This window comes from Haliaeetus leucocephalus, unplaced genomic scaffold (assembly GCF_000737465.1).
Source record: "Haliaeetus leucocephalus isolate CR32 unplaced genomic scaffold, Haliaeetus_leucocephalus-4.0 Scaffold0, whole genome shotgun sequence".
In the NCBI taxonomy this organism is placed as follows: Eukaryota; Metazoa; Chordata; class Aves; order Accipitriformes; family Accipitridae; genus Haliaeetus; species Haliaeetus leucocephalus.
The window spans coordinates 25,505,162-25,531,096 of record NW_010972436.1 but is presented as its reverse complement, the minus strand read 5'-3'; the positions used below and the strand labels follow the sequence as shown (position 1 = coordinate 25,531,096).

Here is a 25,935-nt window from a genome sequence, read left to right as displayed (position 1 = left end):
AGAGGGAGGGAGAGAAAGCAATACAACAGTCTGGCAATGTGAGGCGGCATTGGAGAGCTGCTAGACCAGGGAAGCTGGCTAAGAGACGCAAACCCCTTACTCTGGGCTCAGCGTGATCCCATTGGTTCCTGAGCTGCTGTTTTAAAGCAAAGAAGAGCCTGGAGGATTGAACTGCACAGCCAGACGCAGACTCTCAGCCAAGTTGTCAGCACGCTGGGAGGAAGAGAGGCTCGCACACACAAGATTGCAGGGTGTCCGCAGCTTGATGTTCATTTGTTTCCAGAAAGGAAGAAAAGAGAGGGGAGAAAAAAAAAAAAAACAGAAAAGGGGGAAGGAGCCTGATCCAGTCCAGCAGTCCCGGGGCAAATAATGGATGTGACCATATCTCAGTTCATCTTAGAAGAATTTGATGTCAACTGCAGCCTCCTGGATCGTTTACAAGAGACTTTTTTAGAGAGTTCCTCTATCCCTTTCCTGGGCTTTAACGGTAGGAAACGTTACCTAGCGCAGGGCTCAGAAAAGCTTTATAAGTGTTAGGATTCAGTTTGCTTTGTGATGCAAAGTGTGTCACTTTTGTATTTTCTCAACTGCTTCTTTTTCCCTTTCTGTCTCCTTTTTTAATGCAAAAGGTCCGTACTGCAATGCCACCACTGATCAGATTGGGACCTGCTGGCCCAGAACCTCTGCGGGGGAACTAGTAGAGAGACCCTGCCCGGAGTTCTTCAATGGGATCAAATACAACACCACGAGTAAGTACAAACTCCTTTCTTTCTCCCACAGATCTGGTGTTGAGAAGGCGCCTGGGGAGATCCAAAATATATTTTCCATTTAAAAAAAAAAAAAAAAGAAAAAAGTGTTTGCCTGGGAATCAACATTTCCTCCACATTCCAGCCTGTATATTCAAAATTCCTGCCTGGAATGATGCAGATTTCTCAAAAGCACAGACTTTTGCACACCGATTCTTCTTTACTTAAGCGTATTTAAGTAGATCTGGGCAAAAATATCCTCTGCAGTCTAAGGAGAGTATACTGTGCTTTGTATGCTTGTTCATGTGTAGATATGTATAGCTGAATGTATTTGTAGCAGTGCTTCAGCCATTTGGATAATTAAAGATCCTTTGGCTTGTGAAGTACTTAGTCTTAACACCTAAGAACTGTAATTTGAAAGGACTCTCCCTTTGAGAGGCTGTTTGTGTGAACAAGGGGACAAACTGGGCTGGAAGTTGTATCTAACAAACAGAAGGGTGAGGTCTGGAATCTGTTTAGCAACTTCATCAGCAGTTGGCTTATGAGGCTGGAGTGGCTGCATCATTACTGCAAGGGAGACAGTAGAAGATATTATAAGGGAAATAATATTCAAAGCAAGGGAGCATGGGGGCTCCTTAGAAATCTCTTGGAACTGATGCTTTATTCTTAGAAGTAAACAATCGTGATGACTCACTAAAAATTTATTATTCAGGCTGTTGGACCCAGGCACTCATTTCCTTTTCCTTATCTGTCAATACTGTTTGGACCTTTCATTAAGAGTTTTTAACATATTAGTTCCAGGTATGTGTACCCACTTGCCTGTCGCTCATTTTTTCAGACTACTCAGTGTGCTTTTGACTGTGGGGACATTTCATTCTGTGTTTCACTCTGAACTGTTGCTCAGGTGTTAGTAGTCTAATTTTCAGGTAGTATTAATTTTGTGGGGCTAGCATTCTTATTAAGTCCCATAAAAGAATGACCCTGTCATCTTAGACCTTGTTTTTTAGCTTGTTGAAAGTGAATTTATTCTTTCCCCAGCTCTAGGTGTCAAGGGTCAGATAACTAGACAAAAGGTCTGTGTATTTGCTATGCAAATCAAAGCCCTCTTCCAGATTTGCTCTTAGGCACCAGCTTTTGTCATCCTTGACTTTGAGAAGAGTAAGGAAGTTACCTCAGAGAACTGCAAGATCATCCTCAAACCCTATATTCTCTGATCTGTGCTCTTTGCAATAAAATAGGTGGGAACATGCAAAGGGCTGGGTTATGCTGTCTTTGATTATAGCAGGTAGTCCACTACCTTTACCGTCTCGGCTGAGATCAGAAGAAAATTTCTGAGAATTAAGGACAGCTCAGATAAGAGCAAGTGTATCAGAATAGACCCTAAAAAAGCAGCCATATAAAAGGTACCTCAAAGAAGCATGACCTTTTTTTTTCCCATTTCCTTTTTTTGGTAGGGGATGTCAGTATTTCCACTGCCTTATTTTATTTTTGTTTCTCCAAAAGGAAAGTGAGAAGGAAAAAAAAAAAAAAAAAAAGAAATGCATTATCGATGATTCCTTGTTTATATCATAAACACAGTGGAGAGAATTTAAATGCTTTTCCTGTGCATGGAAGAAAAAAAATCTTGAATACCTCATTTTATTTTGATAAACTCTGTTAATGCTTTTAGTAGTTCATCAATGACCTGATTTAAAGTTCTTCCCTGATCCTCTTCTCAGTGGTGGCTAATGCTTGTATTACAGTGCTAATAAATTTTCTTAAATTCATTGCTCTTAAAACAATGGCATGTTAATTAAATTAAAGACTGATGAAAATATATTATTGAAATACTGAAGAATTATTTTGTTGTAGTCTGGGGAAGTGGACATTTTTCTCCTTTCAACATAAAATGTGAGTAGTCACATTGAGACAATGTATGTCTACAAGACTGATTGGTAGTGCATACTGGCGCCCAGATGTGGTAGCATACGTAGCTTGCAACAGAGAACTAAAGTACACTGAAGCCACTGTAAGCGGCTTTCAGTTGATTCTGTACTCTTCCATGTAGCTCCTCCAAGTTGTGGCGCGGAAAAGGAAGGGAAGGACTATACCGAGATTCGAGTCAACTTGTAAAACCAGTAGCTTCTTGGGCAATAGTAGTTGGTGATTAAGGCTTGGGAAAGCGGTAGGACAGCAGGTTAAGATTTGAATACAGAGGTGCAACTTCTTTTGTGATTTGAAAGATGTGGCAATTAGTACATGCAGAACATGTCCAAATTTTGGGAAGGCCAAATACTGACGTGGTCTGACTACTTTTACTTGCATGGTTTCACCAAGTTAGTTTGTGGGCTGACTAGAGGGCCATTTGTAATGAGACTCAATGTGCTTAAAACCTAGACTGTGCACCGCGTGCAGATAATGAAATAAGCACAGGAAACTGATAAAAAATGGGAAATGGTTCTTGCAAATTTCAGACGTGAATAATCCAGCTGCAAAGTGAAGGTTTGATCAGGAGATGGCTTGGATCAATGAAAGATTTCTGCCTAGGATCTGTCGTGTAATTTTGTCCTGTTTCATTTTGCATTTTGGTGATGCAAAGGGAGAAATAATGGTATGTAATATTCTACTGAACTGTACTGAAATTAGACAAGTTTAGAAAAAGCACTGTGCAATGCCTTTCTTCTACTAAGGGCTTATCCAGTTCTAGGTTGTAACTCCGCCATTTATTATACTGTCATTCATCCTGTGTTTGCAAGCTGCCATCTTTTAGGAACTATAGTGTATCTTTACTTTGGTTCTCTATGGCTGTGACTATATTACTCATTCTAATGCATATAAAATTTTTGGATCAATTTCAGTGATTCTTTTGTTTTGTTTTAGAAATAAAGATTTCAAAGATTCCAAGTTCCTACCAATTTCATAAAAGTAGCTCATCAGCTGGAGGGAATGAACCCAGTAGCATTCCCCATAAATGAAAGCTTTTGCATTGTAGACACTAGAAAATCCAGACTTGGAAGTACCCAAACTATATGAAAAACTTATACCAGACTCAGTCAAGCACAAGACGCTGATCCATGACAAATCAGGCAGCCCAGGTTCTGGTACTCATGGGGTTTCTGTGCCTTCTTGTAGTCTCTGTGCACATAGTGTATGGAATTCAAGACAAAATGCGACAAGTAGTTCACATCGCCACAGACGAGCTCATCAAAGGCTTTGGATGGACCTACCCTGGCTTGGTATCCATCTTGTCAACTGTCATGCTTTGATTGTTGCTCTAACGCAGAACCCCTGTGCTTGGATGGAGAATGCTATCAAACCCCGCAATATGCCAGCAAAGTTTAATGAGAGAATATTTGAGTCAAAAAACTTAAGAACAAGAACTGGTACGTAAAAAATCCCCTCCTTTTTGCCACTACAGAATAAACTGTTTGTGTAAAATATTTCTATTCTAACTGCAAAAAATTCCCGTGGTGATTTTGTGCCTGTGTCTGTGTATCTGTATGTCTCTTGGGAACTGCTGAGTGACTCAGATAAGTTTCAGCTGGATTCGTAACACAAAGTCTGTCAGTCTGTGAGTATTTTTCATCTCTGACATTTCGTTGTTTTGGTGATTTTTTTTCTCTCTCTTTATTTGAGAAATAAAGTTGTGCTGACAAATCAAGACCTGGTTACCCTGCAGTATGATTTGTGAATATAGGCAAAATATCCTTTGACCAAGGATCTGAAAATGATGCCATCCACTTACAACTTTGCAATTTTGCAGCAAAGCTTATGTATTATTCTCAAAGAAAAAAAAAAAGAAAAATGTATGTATTGGTGCAGTGCGTGGCTGTGCACTTGTCTCTGCTCAGGCTCTATATTTAGCTAAAGATGACAATATCATTGCTGCCCTCTAGATGTGTTTATGCCTTGGCAATGTGAAGCTTTTATTCTTGTTTTAGGAAACAGATTAGTTCACTTATTAGGATATCCTGAAGCTTGCTTAATTCAGCAAATGGGCAGTAATGAAACTCTTTTTGCTGCTTGAAAAAAAGTGGTGGTACATGCAAGCACTTACAGCATGTTACAGGCTAAAGTTTGTCTACTTTAACTCTTTCCTTTCCCTACAAATTGCCCTGTGCAATGGGGAAATCCAAGATTAGATGTTCGACTGATGGACGATAAGTGTTGACTCCTGTAGCCTTAGCTCTCTGATTTGAGTTTGTCTACAACAGCCAGTGCAGCAGAGAGATATTCTATGGTGAGACTTGTCTGTCAGGGGCTGCTCAGCTTGGTTTGTGCTGGTTGCAGGTAGGAGGTGGAATCATTGGAAGGTCTCCATCTTGCAGATTAAGACACGCAAATCTACATATTTCCAGGTAGGTATCAACAGCTAATTTAAGCTGTAGTACAAGTTAGTGGAGCTCTGATTGATACAGGGGATGAAGCCTACAGAGTTACTCAGCTCAACCTAAATGTACAGATCAGTTCAGTAGCCCATGCAAAAGTGCTAGTGCCATTTGATATGTCCAGGTATATTTTGCCTGGTGTATAGTTCCTGTTTCGGAGGGCCCAGGCCTTGTGTAGGTTTGTGTTAATCTTCCAGGCCCCATAGGTGTTGCAGATACTCTAAGGCAAATGATACGATGCCTGTGTTTAAGCAGCTGAATTCATCCTTGGGTGACTGTCGAGCTGAACTGAATCCACACCTGGAGATTGGGGTCAGACTGCTTTTGTGATCAACAGGAAAAAAAGGTCTCTATAGCTCTAACTCCCTCTCTGCGAATCTTACCCACCCTCCCCCCCCCCCCCAGGTATAGGAAAACTCTTTGACTGAGATAGATAGCCACTTCAGATGAGTGTTTTGGGTACTGCAAAAAGCATCCTCATCTTCTCCAGGGACTATGCTGCTGAAAACAGGCACATAAACACTGCTAACCTTGCATTGATGGGGATTTGGTGCCTCCTTGCCTACTTCTTCTTCTGAAGGTGTGTACACCATCTTTTCCTTGATGGCCGTGTAACCAGCTGCCTTGGCGAGAATGATTTGGAGAGGGTTGGTGACTTAGCAACTGGGCTGTTGTTCATATGGATGGACATGGGAGAAAGAGCCACTGGCAAAAGTATCACAGTTGTACCTATTCATATGGCTTACTCCACTCTGAAAGAAAAATCCCTGCAGTTCTTTATTGTCTCATCTTGAACATGGGCAAATGATCTACAAAAGATTGCTGAGGGAAGGGTGAAGAAGTGAATTAATAGCTTTTCTGTTTTTCATCCCCCCTCTTTTGAAAGGGGTTAAAGAGATTATTTAAGTTTTAAAAGAGCAAAAGAGCTAATTTTCATAGGTCAAACAGCCATTCTTTTATCAAGATCTAACCTCTGCTGCTTTTCTTTCTGCTTAATTATTGTTCAAAGTTCTTCTGGAGTGATGACTTCAGCTTGCATATAAAACCTGAGCCTTGCTTGGAAACCGTTGGTCACAGAGTCTTGTTCATACTATATGGGTAATACTTGTCCTGATAATTACAGAAATGTGCACTTTTATGAGTGGCTAGCTTAGAGGCTCAATTAACATTTTCACTTGTGTTTTTATCTCATGTATTTTAGTGTCTTGAGCACTTCTGTTGATCCCATTCACATGACTGACTTACTTTTTCCTCAGAGGTTATTCTGGCTTGATTTCTAGAGGGCGCATTTTTGAAAGCTGTCCCTTTGTAAAAGACAGAGACCCTTTATGCTCTAGTGGCCTTTCATCTTTACTGGAGAGAGAGAGATAAAATGCCCATCAACACAGCCTTGTCAGCATGAGTGGTGATTCCTAGATGTACAGCTGGATGCAGCGAGGAGATGCAGCTGAGGTGTGGGCTGGGGAAAAGGACAAGGTGAGAGGAGGCATCCTGGTCTGAGAGGCAGCAGATGCTAAGAAATTCTGGTGCACTGCCATTTGGATTCAAGGGCTCTTTATATATTTAAAACACATTTCTGAAAGAAGAGTTTCAAGATCAAATACACGACTTTCCTTTTTTGTTAGGCAATGCATGCGTGTTTTCAGACTCAGAAAAGTACTACGAAGCCTTAGAACTAATCCCACCTCATCCCTCTTCTGCAACCTTGTTAGATGTCCAGAAGGCTTTTATTCCACTGGACTGTTTAATGACAGAAGGACATTTGGGGTAAGAACAGATGTTTTGTAGCCAATTTTAATTACGGACTCACTGCAAAAAATCTGTTAAAAAAAAGAGTCTTCTCGCAGAAGCCATGTTTTAGCCATCCTGGGGTGACCAACACAATATTTGTCAGCTAGAGAGTTAAGAGTACATGAAAGTTAAAGAAAGGAGACAGATGAGAAACAAGTAAAGCAGAGGAAAAACAAGGCTGGAATTGGAATTCTGGGAGAGGGAATAAAACATAATGTTTAAGCTCATAAAGCTTCTCTCCGAGAAGACCAAATCTGCAGTTGATTAGGCCAGCTTGACTCCAATAGCATTGTATCCAGATTAAGATTCAACCATCTTTGTTCATTTTCTCTTGCTAGTTTAGGTTGAATTCTTCCACAGATACAGCAGTGGGAGGTTCTTTTTATTTCAGTGCATGCACAGATGGGAGAGGCTTTACTTTTTTTCCTCAAGTTTTTATTTCTTTTTTCTTTCTGTTGTGAAGCATAATTTGTGGTAAGAGATCACTCTGATTTTGCAGTTTGGAAGAAGAGTGTTGAAAAACATATTTAAAAGGAGGAATGAAAATAACCCATCTTTCTTTCTCCCACTACTATCATCCTGTGAAGTGTGATTTCTTCATTGAGCACAGAATAGAAGTTAATTGCATGTATTAAAATAAGAAGATTGCTAATGTTACTTCGGTCATGTTCAGGGTCCTTTTCTCCAGCTAATTAAACACTAATTAGTATTTTTGTTCTTCACTAGTAAGTTATGAGGTGGCTTTGCTATGATCCTGTTGTGTCTGATTGGGATTCTCCTAAGTTTAGGCTTGACTTTTGAGGGAGACTTCACACATTTCCCAGAGCCAGGAATTCCTGCTGCTATTCTGCACCAAGCCCATCTGATCCTCCGCTGAAGTCAATCAGACCTGAGAGCAGTAGCAGGAGGCCCAGTCTCTTGCTTTGCCCTTCAGGGGGGCAAACCTGAACTTGTGGCAGAGGGGTCATCACCCAGGATTGCTGGAAAAAGTGGCTTGTTGCAGCGAGAGAGCAATGACAGGTCTCTGAGAGGGCTCTGAACCTTGTGGGCTTCAGCAAACACAGGGTTGCCCACATTATTTTTGGAGGCTTCCATGACCCTTTCTCTAAGGAAGGTGCCCCATCCACCTCTCTGTCACTTGCATGAGATAGTGAGCTGTTGTCTAAGCTGAGAGCAACTACCAGCTGGCAAACAGATGGACTGAGGTTCATTTTCTTCCCACAAGTTAGGAATTAGAAGATACTTGCAAAATCATGTGCTTCTGGGGCCAGGGAAGGAGTGGAAGAGGGTATGGCTCAGGAACATATGGGGAAGAGAAAGAATTAAATATAACACAAAGGGAGACAAAGCAGGAAATCCTCATCTCACAATATCAAAATGAAAGGAAAAAGTCCCACCCAGCTACATCTAGTGTGGGGACTTTCTTGTGGATGTGGGATTTCTTGTTTTATTCTGCTTTATGACCCATTTTCTGTCCAGCCAAGCTGTGGGAGGTCTGAAACCCTGCTGGGGAAAGTGGAATGAGGCTGTTCTCTCCAGTCGCTGAACACCTGAGACTATCTGCGATTCACTGGGTTTCAGCCTCTGTGTTTATTGTCGCAAAACCTTAGGTAGAGTGTCACGGAAGGAACGGTCACCCGTAATTCCTCCTCTCAGCCACAGGGTGTCACTTAAAGTGCAAGTAAAGTAAGTGTCCACAGGCATCTGCACCGAGTCACTTGGGGGTGGAAATGATGGATTAGGTAAAAGAAAACTGGTGTGAATAGTGGTCCTGGACTTTGTCCTGCTCTAATTACCGACAGTGCTGCCTCTGCAGCTTCGCCGTCCTGCTGGGTGGTAAAAGAGACTGTTGTGGTTTAACCCCAGCCGGCAACTAAGCACCACGCAACCGCTCGCTCACTCCCTCCTGGTGGGATGGGAGAGAGAATCAGAAGGGTAAAAGTGAGAAAACTCATGGGCTGAGGTAAAGACAGTTTAATAGGTAAAGCAAAAGCCGCACACACAAGCAAAGCAAACCAAGGAATTCATTCAGCACTTCCCATCGGCAGGCAGGTATTCAGCCATCTCCAGGACAGCAGGGCTCCATCACGCCTGACGGCTACTTGGGAAGACAAACGCCATCACTCCAAACGTCTCCCCCTTCCTACTCCTTCTCCCAGCTTTATAGACTGAGCATGATGTCCTATGGTCTGGAATATTCCCTTGGTAAGTTGGGGTCAGCTGTCCCGGCTGTGTCCCCTCCCAACTCCTTGTGCCCTCCCAGCCTCCTCGCTGGTGGGGTGGGGGGAGAAGCAGAAAAGCCCTTGGCTCTGGGTAAGTGCTGCTCAGCAGTAACGAAAACATCCCTGTGTTATCAACACTGTTTCCAGCACAAATCCAAACCATAATTCCATACTAGCTACTATGAAGAAAATTAACTCTGTCCCGGTCAAAACCAGCACAGAGACTTACCAAAGTGAAGTAGGGACAAAGACACAGGGGAGGAGAAGGTGGAGGGTGTTCCACAAGGAACCCTACTGTCCCTGCCTTTGCAGAGCGCTTGCTTGGGAGCAGGTCAGTGGCTCAACGTAGGTGGTTGGTGGTGGTTTCACTAGGGCTGTTCTGAAAGGCTAAAGGAAGGGAAGTGCTAAGTTTTGTTCCGAAGCAGGTGTGTGTTATGTTAGAAGATGTGGAAGCTATAGAAAGCATAATATAGCCATTCAGGGGCAAAGTAACTCTATCAAAGAAGCTTAAGCAGTCAACAAGAACCTGCATTTGGATGATACAGGGATTCCTCCTTGCTGTACACACCATGTCCGTTGCTGTACTGCTACCTATTGTATCAACATGATCTCTCATGCCTGAGTGCTGTCGCCTGGCAGGGACTGTTAAATTCTCCCTGTGGACCCTCAGGTACTTGACAGATGCTCTAGGTGCTCCCACTTAACAAGAATAACAAATAGGTATATTAACAGTGGGACAGCCGTGACTGCTGAACTTGCCTGTTGCACATGGGAAGGGTGTTCTGCAGATCAGTAAGTCCACTGACCAGTTTTAGATTCTTTGTATTTTCCTCTGTGTTCTTCAGTGACATGGAAGTATCTTTGCTCTTTATGTAATGGTGAATCTTTGCAAATTCTGTGGCTCGGAAGACTAGCACTTTAAGCCATGTCCTGGTCCGGGTAAAGTTCTCAGACTCCAAAAGTCATGCAAGACTTTGCTCACAGTCTGCTGTCCTGTGAAATGGAAACTCTTACTTAGTTTTGGACCCCAGCATTGCTTATGACTTGACATCCAGATTAGAATAGCCATTCTTAGTAGCTTGAGAAGGTGATGAGAAATATGGTTTCCCATGGAAATTGGAGGAGAATGCATTTTTAGTATATATTTTCCTTTTTCAGTGCAGTTTCATTCCCCTCAGATGTTATTCATGGAGTTTGTAATTGGTAGCTCTTGGAACTAATTCATAAAATCAATAAAACTCGGATTGCTTTATACTGACTTCTTTGTCTGCAGTGCTGGAAATAACAGAGGGCCAGATGCTGCTCTATATGAGACTTGTGCAATGAGAAGCAATACATTGAAGCAAATGATAGGAAGAGAAACTCAGTATTTAAAAAAAAGGCAGAAAAACCCTCCAGATCTCATGAAGAGTTTTCCCTGGGAAAACGGAAAAGAAAGAACCATTCCCAATGAACTTGCATTGTCCAAAACCCCTTGTGGTTAGAAAGCACTGACCATACAGTGACATAAGAATTAATGCAGTTCCTTATCCTCCTGAGTCAGCCAGGGAGCAAACAGACATTTAGAAAACAGAAAATGTGTTATGGAAATGAGGCAAACAAAGAAAATAGGAAATTATTTTGCTAGTGCATCATCACCATTTTAACTAAACTTAGATGTGAACTCCTAATGATTCTTTTTCTCATGGCTAAGAATTTGAATTTAACTTAATTATTGCTGAATTATTCCAGTAATACCTGAAACATCAGCATTTGTGTGTTTCAGGATACACGATGAGCAGTCATTACTACTTGCAGAATCTCCAGGTTTGCCACATTGATTGCAGCTTTAATTTGCAACTAGAGCAGCTAATGCAGAGTTCGGAAGCACAGAGTATTTTCAAGGATACTAGTTTCTGTGTTGATCTTAATACACTTGACCAACCGAATGCTTTGAGCTCTGCTTGGAAACCAGTGGGGACAGCAGGTGTTTAGTTGCTGGAAATGGATTTCTAGGTATCATAAACTGGGGACACCCTATTCCTTTCCAAGACAGAGTAAAAGGCAGGGGATGGTGGGGGTGATGAGAAGCAGGGGCACTTCAGAGAGACCTCCCAGTGTTAGGCTTGCATAGAGAAAGCACCTAGCAGGTTGCTGCCTGGTAGGAGTTTCTTCTGTCCCAGGAGCTATGAGGGGAGAGAGAGAGAGACACCCTGACTTGGGAAGCCCTTTTCTTCAAGGGCTTATGTTCCTGTTCTGAGAGCTCCTTGCCTCAGGATGTGGATGGTGACATCTTTGGTGGGAAGTTGCAGGGATTTGCACAGTTGTGCACCTGTCCTCTGAGTGGCATGGGACTGTGTGGGAGCCAGGTAACTCTGCTACCTGCTCACAAAACCTCTGTAGAGTGAACTCCTTTCATTCTTCCTTACCAGCTCTTTGTACTAATGAAAGCCAGGATCCCATAGATCCACTTTTGGTTCATTTTGGCCATCTAATCTGATCTGAATTTCCCACTTCACATAAACCTCATATATAAACTCAACCACTTGCCCCATTACTGTGCCAATAGTTAACAAATGTCCCCCTTTCATTAGGCCTCTCTAAAAATGAACATTTCCACCTGTCAGCTGGCAGCACTGCGCCAAAGCTGACTGTGACTAAGGAAGCCTTCTTTGCAGCACTAAAATAACAAGGCTTTCGGTTTGTTTTGTTTGAGAAGTGAGGGAACAAAGTTCTATTTGGATCTGCTTTCTGTTTCAAAGCCTAAGTCTCAAAAAGGACAGGGATGAATCCAAGTGCAGCTATGGTGGTGCATTGCATTGCCCAGTCCCAGGGAGAGAGGCTGTAGCGGTATGAATACTGAGTTTTGCTGCTGCTCTTGTTCTTTCTTGGGGAAGAGCTAAAAGGTCACCACAAAGGTCTTATCTTGTAATGAAGTCATCCTTATCCATCTACAAACCCATTCTCATCCTGGACTTGTCTTTTTCATCCTAATCTGTTCTTAACCCCTTCATCTCTCCTGTATTCATTGCACGTTTCTCATGTAAAATAAATTCCAGCAACAATAATATTAGTAGTTTTATTCTTACTTAAGCACTTTGTTTTATTCCTTCAGTGAATGCTGAGGGCAATAGAAGGGTCTCTGAGCTGAACCGGAGATGTGAGTGTGTCAGAAAAGCACAGGTGTCATAGTGGTGTGTTTCAGTTTATAATGGCATGGGAGTACGTAAAATGCTCTCCTGTAACTAGAGATATGATAAATAATAGTTGGATTTTTCAGCACATGGGTATAAAGTATTTCCTGAAGATTTCTATTTTACTGATTCCCTGTTAGATCTCAGCTGCAGATCCATGACTGAGTTACTGTGATTACACTAGCACACAGACAAGCAGAGGTGTAACACCTAACCACACTCGTTCCAATTACAGAGCCTCAAGAGAATTTGTGTTGTTATTTTTCATCACTTCTTCAACTGGTTAGATAACTGCATGCCTCCTGTCTGCCTTCAATGCGTTACCTCTTCTAGGCTCTCTATCAAAACCCCAGTGCCGTTTTCTCATTCCCTGCAATAACCTGACTAGGCACAGAAAGTACCATGAATGGGGTAGACACATGAATGAGTCACTGATGCTCTGGGACCATATGGAAATCGACTGCGTGTTCACTCAGCTTCTGGTAAACCTGAGCTAAAATTCACCTTCTGAAATCTCAGGGAAAGAAATTGATTTCACTGTGGTAAGTCAGTTATGTGTCCAAGTCCGTAGGCTCAGGAGTAGCTTTGAAAACTTTACTCTGATTTTACCAATACCTTCTGGAAACAAAGTGTTTCTACTGATTCTGAGCACTGAGCTGAAGAAGTCTTTGCTCGGTGAAAATAAACATGGTGTGGCAACATGATATATTGCAAGTTGGACTAGATGAACTCTGCTGCTCCTTCTAACCAGCATTTCTGTGGTTTTATGATAGCCCTACAGATTTCAAATGGATCCTTCAGTCATCTCTATCACCAGTCTTTTGTTATTCATGGACACCTGTGACATGGCACTTAGTGGTGGTGGGTTTTAGTTTCTAGGACACTTGAGCTATAAGCAGAATATGAAGAATTGGTATTACATGATGTGCAACAGAGTGAGAATAATCTCAGTCTCTTGTTTTGATTCCATATACCTATTGATGTGTAATGTGCAATTTTTCTCCACCATTTTACTTGTTTTACTTCATCCTTTGCTTGCTTTTAGGGGAATCAAGTGAGAATCACAGGGCACTGACCTTTGTACAGTTGCCTTGTTACTTTAATGAAAATTAGCTGGAAAAGGCAGGGCTAATTGCTTTGATTTAATCCTGAAATGTTGATGACTCATTGATGCCTCATCAGAAAAGCTATCTGCTCAAGGTAGAAGGACTGGATAAAAATAGGTTCCTTGAGATGAACTTAAGCAGTTTTAAGTGCTGGAAGTTTCAAATGTCTAGGCCCTAAGCACTGCATACTGCTTGCTAGAAACTTGAATTCTGACTTTGGTATCTACATCCTCCTCTACCTCGGGGTAAGAGAAATAAACCTGCTGCTCAACTCTCAGAAGACAGCACCAGTGATTTGCTTCAGATGTCCCTCTGACAAGCCTGGAGATGCAGCCAAGCAGTGAGCTTAACGCCTGATACAGAAGCCCTGCCACACCTGAAAGATGGCACTTTCTGAGACCATCTGGGAAATGTGTAGAACAATTCTCAGAATTAAAAGTTTTTTCATCTCACTGGGACCAGCTGGCTTCCACTGCTAATTTATTTCTCTTCTGCAATCACAAAGGTTGCAGGAAGAGTGGAAGTATGAGGAAAAAAGGATAGAGGAAGAGCAGAGCATCAACCAAGCAGACTGAGAATAAAAAGGGAGGTTACTGGTTAAGGTGAAAGTGAGCAGAGACAGAGACCTTGTGCCTGGAGAAGAACGTAAGTTAAGAGTCGCTGTGGGAATGGGTGAGGGTGGAGTTCCTGCAGAAGACTTTAGTGAACAGGTTAAGTGATTTAAAATGTAGAAATGCCATTGTGCAGGAGCAAGACCTGGTAGTGTAGCATGGCAAGTTGTGCAGAGGTGAGAAGCAGCAACCAGCTCCTAGACAATTAAGGACAAATTGTTGTGAGGTTACATGGAAAGATGGCATAATAGAATACAGGTGGGGAATTGCTCAGAAGTTAGTGCTGTCAGAAATGCAGTGCATGAACCCTGACAGAGGGATGGGGCAAACATCAGGAGACATGCAGAAAGCATTTGTGGGGAAGAACTGGAGTGCCATGCAAGCTGGCTGCCAGCTGTGAGGCAACAGGTAAAAATCTGAGCTGCCAGCAGGTGAGAGAAGGGAATTGTTGGTTAAGTACCAGATATAAAGAATGAGTAATACATGCTGTACTGCATTGAAGGCAGGCAGCATAGAATAACAGACACAATTACCAACAACAGTGCCACCAGAGTCTCTGAGCAAATTAAAACTCAACAGAAGAAAATGTTAGAGCCAGCGTATCTGTCTTGTAAATGAAAAGGTGATGTGCAGCTTGATTTTTTTTTTTTTTTTTTTAGCATGTTTGGCCTCAGCACTTTCTCTCTTTCCATGCTCCTATGGGAAGAGATGTTCATAGACTAGTTTCCTTCATGATCTTTTCTTGCTGTCTCTCCTCTGGCTTTCTTGTTCCCTGAGTCAGTGGGCAGGCATGTGACAGGACTGCAACCTTACATTAGAACTACTTAGGTTCTGACTATGTTGCCTTGAAAGAGCAGCTTTCAGTGTGAATGCAAAGACTTGCCTGACCATGGCTTGCATTGATCCGTCTGGGACATCACTAACACGTCGGGTTGTTCTGGTACCCTGCTGCAGTCAAGAGACAGCGTTTGTGGTTGTGCCAGTTTGAAGGGGATGGGACTAGGGTGGTTTCAGGCCAAATGCAGCTTGTAACTGTCAAAACAGACAGTAAATGAGACCTATTTCATACTCTGCAACTGACCACAGGCAAGCTGCTTCTGTCTACTGTACTTTGGTCTTGCCCTTTGTAAAGTAACTCCAGTAAATCAGGAACTCTGAAGCCTTTCAATTCTATGAAGACTTCTCTGCTGCTTTTTTGGTTTAGAGTGCAAGAAGTTCCCTGTTAGTATGGTACCTCTATTCCTCAGTGTCATTAATTTCTTTGGGGCTGAGAAGGACAGTTTTGAGGACAGAATCTGTGTTTTGCAGTCCTTTATAAGAGTTTTCATACAAAGACTTTCAGACATACAAAGTGCTAAGCAGGCAGTTGGATTTCAGTATCTTAATATTGTTGTCTCCAGCACTCTCTTTCAGCAATAAAAATCTTCTATTCTCAGCCCAAAAAAGTGAACTGAATGGAAAGCATCCCTTTATGTGGTCTGGGAAAACAGGTTATTGTAATTAACATCTTCAGAGTTGCAAAAATATCCATGAGCTTGGGTATTTAATCTGTGTAAGTGATTGCTACAGTTACCAATATATTTCTGTGTTTAACCATATGTTTTCACAGCTCACCTGTATCTCTTTATTTTCATGCCTTATTGTCTCGGTGCAGATCTGCTGGTCTGTAGCACCTGCGATTTTTCTGTGTGCCAGAGGAAATGCTTAGTTATCAAAATCATGTTTATTCAGCTATTCAGTGCTCTTCTCTGCAATGCAGAGTTGTTTCCTAGGCTACATTTGCTAGTATAATACATATTCTGTTGTCAGATATCCCATCCAGTGGATTTTGCCTTATACCTTGATCCGGTGAAGATAAATTATTGAACCCTCCTGCTTTATCAGTGGAGATTGTCTTCATTTTCCATAAGCTGAGTTTAGTTTTTCAAATATTTTTTTCCTCAAAGCACACTTCAAATACATCAAGCAACATTATAGCACAAAGGAAGAAGAGGAATTCAAACTCTCAGGCAATGATGTGAGAAAGTATATTAGAAGAAAACAGCCTTTGATCAGGCTCTGCATTGCCTTTTCATGCTAAAACCAAAGTAATGGTATATGGATTCTCTGAAGGCTTATTGTCTGTTTGATATCAGCCCCATGAATGCAGTTGGAAATTGTCTGTCTGTGAGCAGTGCAGGTGTATGATAGAGGGTCACGAGGGTCTGGGCAGCCCACAAGCATAAGAAATGAAGTGGTAGTGAAACGAGTAGCTTAACTCTGGTTAAAGAAAGTGCAGAATCAGGGTTTATACTTAAGTGAGTAAGTAGTAGAAGGAGAAACAGAGCTATTGTCAGGACGAGGGGGGAAAGAAGAAAAAAGTAAAGAAAGCTAGGAATGGGGAAGGATTAGTTTTTTACTGTGCATTGTGGGGCTCTGATGCATCAGTGGGTCTGGCATAGCCTCCTACAGAAGCTGAGGACTGTCTCTAACTGTTCATCCCACACCGCAGCTCACAGATGCTAATCTGTTTATGAGTCAGCTTCTGACTTGCTTCAGTTCACAGCAGGTATTTGCTATAAATCAGTGTCTTTTGAGTGCCTCTAGTTAATGGTCATCTCAGCTTTCTGTGCTCTGGGACAAGACAGACAGCTAGAGCCAGTCAGTTTTACAGTTGCAGTCCTTATCCATGAATGGATGTCATTAACTTTCCCCTCTGTTCAACCTTCACAGCTATTCCCATTGCCAGCAATGACTGAGATGAGCTAATTACACAGATTATGCAATTTTGCTCTACATAATACATATAATTTTGTAATGAAGGAGTAGTGCTATGTAGGAACAGTTCATATAAACCTGCCTTTGACTACAATGATCTGGCAGGAAGCTTTGCAAGAGAAACCTTGCATAAAAGAGTTAAATAAGAGTCAGATCACTGATAGGAAAAAAGATCTCAAGACATTTCTGTGTTCTTCTGGAAGTGCTAATATATCCACACAAATGTTTTTTAATAAGTAGGTTTCAGCCTCAGTATTAGCCATGTCCTGAATGCTTAGACGAATCTCATGAATGCATGCAAATGTAAATGATGCTTTGCAGTTTTAGAATAATTTATTTCATTTTTTTTCAAGATCAGGCAAGAGATTTCTTTGTTTCTTTGTTGTGTTACTGTGTTTTGTTGTCGTGGTGTTGTTTACTTGTTGCATTATTGTTTGCTTCTTCCTGTATGGACCAGATTGTTGATGATTATTGTTAGTAAAAGTTACCTTCATTTTGCTTGCATTGTTGTGGTGCCTAGGGATCAGATCTTTTTTTGGTAGGCTCAACCATCAGTTTCTGATGCTCTAGCCCAGCTAGGACTAAAAGGCAGAGTTGTCAATGCTTGGGTATGCTACTGCAGTCTCACTGCCCAGTTTGGCTTGGTTATATTCCCATCACTTCTCTGTAAATACTCCCTACAGTCATGATTCTCATATAGCTGTTTCAGTAGTGATCTCTGGCTGTATTTTAAGCCAGGTGTAAATGTTTTAAATTCAACACGTGGTCTATAGCTAAATACACTAACTGGTTTCTAGTCTCAGAAAACAATTGGGATTCAGTATGCTGACTCAAAGATATTTTTATCTCTTAACAGCTTAGTGAAGCAATATGGAGAAATTCTCTCTTCCTGCAGCACATATCCTTTCCCAAAATAGAGACACCAGACTAAATTGATTTGTTATTTTTACTTGAAATTCTAGGTTGGTTTTCTTCCTTCAAAGGTTTTCAAAATTGATCTTTCATTGAAACAAACTCACTGATCTGTAGCAATTATCTTCATTTGCTACAAATATTTTTAAACTTTCCTGGAGTTTCTGGTATCATGTCCTATTTAACGTGGTCCTTAAGATTCCACAGGGCTGTGAATGCTGAGCGTATGTTTCTACCTTCTCTAACTTAGCTCCAAAGATGAGGCTTTTAGTTTTCAGTCAGTCTGGTGCCATCAGCTGATTGTCAAGGGACTGTACCATGACGCCTCCAGGCTTTCCTTCACTAACTGCTCTCCAGTCAACAGATCTTGAGGAACTTCAGTTTCCACTGTTTCAGCAGTATTTGTGAATCCATTTCCCTCACAGTTATCACAAGGGAAGTTGTCTTTTTACACTGCTGTTTCCACAGGATATTGGAAAGGGCAGGTGGTAAAGCTGTGGCTGTTCAGGATTTTTTTTTTTCCCTTTAACCAAGTAGGACTCTCCTAACGGCACTCTGTCACTAAAGGAACTAGCACTGACATACAACTGCATGAACTGCTTACTTCTGTTGATCCAGATGTTTCATCTGGCTATAGAATGGAGTGTTTTGAAAGCTGCAACAGTTAAGGATGTGTTAGTGCTACTATACGGCCCACAAAATGTATTCTACAAATGTATTATGTGTAACTCGGTCTTTAAGTTTTGAGATCAGTTACTTTGTCAGATCACGAACAACAGTATTTCAGGATGGGAAAAATGTGTAAGTGGAAAGCAAGTGGTAAAAAGAGAGTAGGTAGAAGGATTTAAAGGAGGATTTGTAAACTGGCTGTGGTCACATGTAATCAAATAGCATTCTCTGCAGTCTGAAGCATCCTGTGAGTAGTTTTCATAAATGATTTTCAGTACTAAGATAACAGGCACTTGAAGTAATTGGTATATGTGCACTGCATTGTAAATGTATTTAAACAGAGATAATGAGCTATATTCTCTTAGACTGAACTAAATCCTAAGTAATTCTCTGAAGCTAAATGTTTCTTCCTATCATATTCTGGATGAAGGATGTACAATCATTTAACAGCTAATTATAGTGATTAACTTAATTTCACAGATGTTGACCAGAAGAAACTGTTACCTGATGTATATTGCATCTCCTTCATGTTTCAAAAATAACGAGAACAAATTTTAGTTAACATTGTGCTCTTATCAGAAAGTCTGCTAACCTTCTTCTGTTGATTGATCCAAAGATAAATTCTTGTGCAGGGGAAAGGAAAAGACATTTTATCCCAAACACTTCATGCGTAATTACAAAAAAGAATCTTCTATCTATATAATGATTTAGATTCTATTTTAAGAGGAGAAGAGTTAAAGGCTAGTGCATCAAATGATCTCATTTTATATGATATAATTAAGATCAGGTTATTGAGAAGAAAAAAATTCTTGGTAATGATTTCCTTTAAAGAATCTTTAATGGGAACTACTCCGGGATGTTGTAACTGTGTAAGTGACACTAAAGTTGTCTTTCGCTCACTAACATTTCATTTGGGAAGTGTTATGCAGCAAATCTCTCTTTTTAAGTTACAGCAGGTGAAATGAAGGTTCAGCTGTGAACTCCCTAATCTACGTTTTTGTTATGGATAGGTTGAGCCTGGCTGTTATATGAGTGTCAAGAGCACTTATGTAAAAGCCATCCTTCCCTTGGTGTGCTTGCAGTGATCATCACTTCTTTGGGAATGCAGGTTTGTTCCATGCTGTGTGGGTTTGATGGAGGCTAATGGCAACTCTGTCCTGGAATTCGTTATCATCAGCTGTGATCTGTGACTGGTTTTCTTTGTTATGCTATTTGCAGTCTTCTCACTGTCTGGCTTGGAGCCTGCACCCTACCTCCAGTTTCTTCTTCTTATACTGTATCTTCATAACCTTAGCTCATAGAAACTTAGGAAAGGTCCTGTTTTCAATTGCATGTGAGTACGTTTGACAGCACAATGAGGGCCTGGGTCTCTGAGGCTTCTGCTACTCTAACTGAAGTTAGTGCTGTACAAAACCTCCAGATGCCACTTCAGAAGAAAGAATCTAATTTGGAAGACTCAAAATGTTCTTTTGTAGATATTAATCCATCGCTACTCCTGCTAAAACCACAGAGGGACCAAAGTCCAGATTCAGGAAATATTAACTTCTCTTCTGTAGCTACAGCTTGCTGCATGGTCACCCTAGGTGACCCTGCCACATCACACCCTTCCTGAAAGAATGTACAATTCCATTTAGATTTTATTACTCTAGAATTCTTCTAGGCTCGATGCTAGAAAACTGTAGCATTGTACTTGCTGAACCTCAAGATCCAAAGTAAATTCTTGTTTGGAACGTATACATAAAGTGGGATTTATCTCACTGAATTTTAGCCATCTCTGAATGATGATTAATCTAAGCCTGTCTTCTGAATTCTATTTCTGGTCAATAGAGAAAGATGCATAGACCAAATCACCCTTTGGACATGTCCATCTTTAGTAATAACTCAAGAAGGTTCCACATCTGTACTGCTTCTATGATTAAAAGCAAGTACGTGAGGAAAGCCTATTTTACCTTGGCTTGACGATGGGATAGGCTGCTTGAATGGACTTTGAGAGCCATCATTGCAATGCAAGCAAAAGAGGGGCCTCATAGAATTCTTTAGGCATAGTTTGTGACAGCTAATTAGACTGCCTTGCCAGACTGGCTGAGATGCTGGAACTTAGAACTTAGTACTATGGATCTTTGTACCACATTTTGTTACTTTTTAAAAAACTTTGTTCCTTTTCTTTATTCCTCTCCTTCTATCTTGTCTAGAGATAAGGTCTGACCCACATATGGAATTGTATGCCTTCAGGGGTGGCAAATGTATTACTGAAGAAAAAACTGCAGGTCTTCCAGAAGGTCTTTGTCGTTTTGCATTACTCTGTGAAAGGGAGATGATAGAGCAGTTGGAGGTAGACTGGGTCTCCCTGTTGCAGTGTTTTAAAATAAAATTTATAGAGTAAAAATGGAAACAAACAGTGTTAGAGTTTAATAGAACATCACTTAGTCTCTTGAGGCACTGGGCCAAAATGAACATTTCCAATGGAAACTGTAAGTGACTGCTTATTTTTCTTAGAGAAGAGTCTTCAGGATTTGGATGCTCACTTGTGCAGAAGTTTTATGTTGCACTGCAGATTTTTTCATGTTCACATGAAATTAAAAGTAGGTCCAAACTGTCAAGTTAACATACTTTTCAACAATATTATATAGCTTTTCTGTACTCCAAACATAATGTGCACCTGAAGTACCAATTTTGGACACAGAGTATCACCAACCTTCAGTTTTCAGACACCTCAGTACCTGTAGGTGACACATAACTGGCTCTGAGAAGTTTGCATAGTGGTACCTATTATATAGCTCTCTTCTGGTGGGTGATTGAGTTAATTCCAATGGTGATCAAGGACCCACAGCAGTGCATGTTTAGAGAGCATATTCTCTTCCACCACAGGTTTGGGAGCACAATTTCTGTTCTCACTGTACACAAATCCATACCCCTGTTTACTGCAGCAGTTCCCAAAATTTCCATTGCCATGGAGTCTCTGTTGCCTTTTGGCTCTAAAAGGCTGCCCAGATGCTTCTCTATTACCTTGACTCTGGTGCTGGAAGAGAAATACAAGGACATCGTCTCTACAGGGTAGCCATGGTCTTTCCCTGAGGCAGGCTTCCACCAGAAGGTAGTTTGCATTCAGGGGATTGAATGCACTGTACCATTGTAAGGATGGTTCTTGGCCTGGTTTGAAATCCTGATCCTTTTCATGGTGAAAAGTGTTACAGACAGCAACAAGATCGCATGTATATGGGTCTTAAAAAGATGCATGTGATGATGTTGAAGCTGCCACAACGCGTTTGCCAGGCTATGGTGAACCCAAAACCATGTGGAATGGCTCTTAGATGGCCTTTCCTAGTTGAAATGAGCTCAGGCTCTTAAGATTCATCAGAGAGCTTAGCCAAGAAATGAAGCTGGTGAAATGCTTTTCTTAGACTGTCACAGCATGCGCTGACAGCACCCATTATATGCTATAAAATTAGAATAGACTTTAAAATCTTTTTTCTCCCTCCCATGCCATTTCAAACCCCAAAGAGACGATAATTATCAGGTGATGATAAAGCACCTTCCCACATAACAGCAGGTTTTCCAAATGAGCAATGCATTGCATTAATAAGGTTATGCCAGGGGAACAGCCTCTTTTCCTCTTTTCTACCTGCCTAAGCTTTTGCAGATTATTCATGGTCTTCCTGGCCAACATGTGATCGCTCAGCTCTTCATGCACAGGGGGGTTTCTTCTGAGGAGAAAGATCACTTCTGTGCGGGGTGGGAGATGTCTTGGGGAAACTGGACTGAAACAGAGACCAAGAAGTGCTGTAGACAGTCCCATCTTGCACTCAGAGTGCCAAATGCGTATCTTTGATCTGCCTTTTCTGTTTCATAAGGTGGTGTGTGCATGAAAACAACCCTTACAGAACAATATGGTCCTTCACAGTTCCCTCAAAATTAATCTCGTACTTTTCCGCTTCCTTTTTGATATCACTTGCAAAACAAATTTCCTGGTATCCGTCCAGTACTAGCATACATTAGATGAAATATTACTTCTCTCGGGTTTCTGATCTCACTTAAATTTTTGACACATGCTGTCCTAGAAGAGAGGATTGGCACATGATTCATCTTTCATGCTACATTTTGGGAAAGCATGCAAATGCAGCAGTGTTTACAGCAATGGAAGCGGTAATACAAAGTGTAGGAAGCATGGTTTAAGCAGCTGGTGGATTTTCAAATTCATGCTCTAATAAGTAGGTACATTATCAATGTAGCCCATAGTGTAACTACAAAGTCAGCTAATGCCTGTCGCCCTTCTTACCAGATAACACATCTCTTTGGACACAGTGTTCTCCATTGCAGTGCTTTGCTCAGTTTATGTTATTTATTCAATAAACCTTTTTGCACTAGTTTCAAGGGTGGAAAGAAAAAAACTGATAAATGGGGAGGCAAAACTGGAGCTCAAGCCCAGTGCTCTTTAAGGTAATTTCTTTAATGAAAATTTCCTGTTCCTCATTGTGACCATGTAAGAAAGATGTGAGCTTGGTATTGCTTTTCTCCTGGTAAGTGTTTTCATGCAGTTGTTTTTAAATGTTATTGTGCTCCCCAGTGAGAGAAGGGTATTTATAGGGAGAGACAATCAATAGAAAGTGTAGCGCTATTAGTAGCTGTAATAGGACTTTATGCTTAGAATTACTGTTGTATTTCCCTGTATCTGCAGGGACTTTACTTTCCCATCTCAAACAAACCTAATCTGTGATAACCTGTCACATCAGCAGTCATGTCCACAATCAAAATTCAGGCTCTTGGTGTTGCTGAATATTTTGCTCATCCTATAAGATAGTATGATTATGGGGGATTTTGGTGTTAAGAAGAATCAAGCTGACTGCACAGAAATTGGGACAACTTGCCCATTCTTATCCCCTTTTTGGAGTTACATTTTTAGAAGGAGAATTGTAGCTCAGCCAAATGGGCTTATATCCGCCAAGAAGCATCTGGAATTTTTATGCTCTTATATCAGGTTTAGTTATGAAAGCTGGCAAGCTTGACTTTGGCAAATGGTCATCCGTCTCGTGCTTGGAGTCTTTTTTTTTTTTTTTTATTCTTGTAGACAGTCTGTTGCTTCCCTGAACTCCCCTGCTGGATATTTAGGCTTGAAGAAGACATGGTGCTTTCTGGCAACCAAACACAGCATAAGCCGACAGTAGCGTATGTTGCATTTTTGTCCAGACATCCTAAGACACGCAAGTGTGACAGGATCTGTCTGAATCATCCTGAAGACTGTAACTTTCTAAAAGGCAATGATTCTTATAAAATGCTGGATCTATGATCTGCACAAGAGTTTGACATGAAAAAACAACCATCAGAGAAATCCCTGTAAATCCGAACAACTGTTCTGATTCCCGATTGATGTTACTGTGGTATAGACAAAACCCCAATGCCGACTCTGCAATAATCAGGTTTTGTAGATCCTCTTGACCTTTTAGCAAGACTCATTCCCTGTGTCGTGTGTGATATCTTTCCTTGTGTTCCTGGGTTGCTCTTATTTTCTGAGGGCCCTTGTCTCTTCTGTGTGTTGCTTTCCTCTCATGGCCTCTGCTGTTGGACTGAAGGTTTCATCTGAATTCCATGTCAAAAGGTATTTGAACTTTACCAGGCAAATATCACATGAATGGGCTCATTTTGGAAGCCAGTCCCATCCCTAGCCATCACCTCCTTCTTTTCTCAACCACCTTTCTCTTTATTTTTGCAGAGCTCTGGGACTAGGTCAGAATTCCTGGTGAACATTGACTCTGTGGTCCATCATGAACCATTCATACAGCTGCTCTGCTTTGCTTACGTGATTGCAACTCAGATTTCATAAGGTCATCAAATTCCTGAATAAATTCCAGGCAGTGAAGGCTCTGTGACAAGAACTTTTCTCCCCACATTCCCACTTACCTCAGCAGAAATTAAACTAGAGGGAGGCTGCACACTGGGACTCATTTACCTCAACAGGCTATACAAATTGTCTTCTTGAGTCATTTGTCATAGGAGAACTCCAGCCTTGGGCTCCTTTCCCCTCTCTCCCACTATTGTGTTAATCAGATCATAGTGCTTCTCAATTCCACAGTGTTTTACTACTGGTAATAAAGTACAGTTACACCTCTCATTGTCATTGCCATCTCTCTGTGCGTTCAGTAATTATGGCAAGTGACTAATTGAATTCTAAATTTCAACTAAGAGGCAATTACTATAAAGATCAAACATCATTATCAGCCTGTGCCCTGACAGCCTTCCAGAAGGGGGTTGGGCAGGGAGTTTCATAGCTCTGTGCTCTCCTAGTCTATCAGGCTGAGAAACAAATTGTGCTTCAGCCTTGGGTAATGACTTTCCTCCTCCAGACTCGGTGCTTCGCAGAAACTCGCTACCACTACAGAACAATGGGAGAATTAATGACCTGTTGAACTAACCAGCAGGGAGAACCTTTTCTTAGACTACACCTTTCTCACTCATGGGGTTTTTTTAGGTATCTATGTAGGTGGAAGTTCCCACATGTTCTGGGCTGTAGAATTTTTTCCTAGTAATTTGTGCATGATCCATATGAACACTAGTTGGATGATAGCCTATGTTTCTTAAAACAATTACATCATCCCGACTCAAGTGAGGGAAGTCTTTAAAACAGACATAGGAGTGATTGTTCCACATCAAATTACAGGCTGATCCAGGCCAATATTTTGTTTAGCCCAGACACCTAAATTTGGTTGTCTGTATGAAGGTGCTTATATGTGCTCTAGGTGATTAAGTTCCCTCTATTGCAAATATAGATTTAGTCAATGAGAAGAAAAATTCAGCTCCGTAAAGTAAATGGCCACTGATCAGCTGAACCTGTCTAGACTGTGCTGGCTGCAATAACTAGGGGTCAATTCACTTGCTTAAACTTAAGAATTTAGTATTATTTGGATGGCCTGGATTGAGTGGATGTCATGGACACCATGGGCCATCTCAAATAGTGCTGGATGTCTATCTAGCAGCATGTACATTATAACCTTCACTTACATATGAGCATCTTCATCATGACATCAGAATTTATATGTCTTAGTCTTGAGCTCAGTTTCATATGTAGAGAAGAGTATAAGAATAGGACAAGCATGAAGAAAGACTGCTCTAGGGTGCTGTTTTAGTTTCCAGCAATCCAAGTTTCCGTGACTTTGCTGAACTAGAAGTGATATCTGTGCATGCTAAATGAGGGACAAATGTTTAATCTTTCTTGTGTGTGATACCTGGCCTTTCAGCAAAGATTAATTTAAATAGGTGCGTGTGTGGAAATGTTAAGCCCAGCATGAATTTCAGACTTTTATTTTGCAACAGTTTTTGGGGGAGTCAAATAAATTGTGGTTTCTGTTCAACTTGAATGAAGAGGTTTGGTTTGGGGGTTTTTTTGTTTGTTTGTTTGGTTTTTTTTTGTGCCGGCAAGCTGGTGAAGGGAAAAGGTGGTAACCTGAGGAATAGTTCAATACAGGTTGCTTCATAATCTCCCTTTTTTATCTTTCTGCTTAAAAATACATGCAGGCCTGAGCTGAAAACCATTGGGTTCTGTGTGCATTCATATTTGCATATGTGCTGTCTCAGGGAATTAGCTGCAAA

At 41.2% G+C, this 25,935-nt stretch overlaps 1 protein-coding gene across 1 annotated transcript in view; it reads left to right on the top strand.

The window, feature by feature from the left end:
• Positions 1-369: 369 nt before the first annotated feature.
• Positions 370-25,935, top strand: part of CRHR2 (corticotropin releasing hormone receptor 2) — a 110,619-nt gene continuing 85,053 nt past the window's right edge. The window contains exons 1-2 of the mRNA XM_010561240.1: positions 370-487; positions 630-749. Of these exons, the coding sequence (XP_010559542.1) occupies positions 370-487; positions 630-749 (238 nt within the window). The remainder of the gene's footprint in view (positions 488-629; positions 750-25,935) is intronic.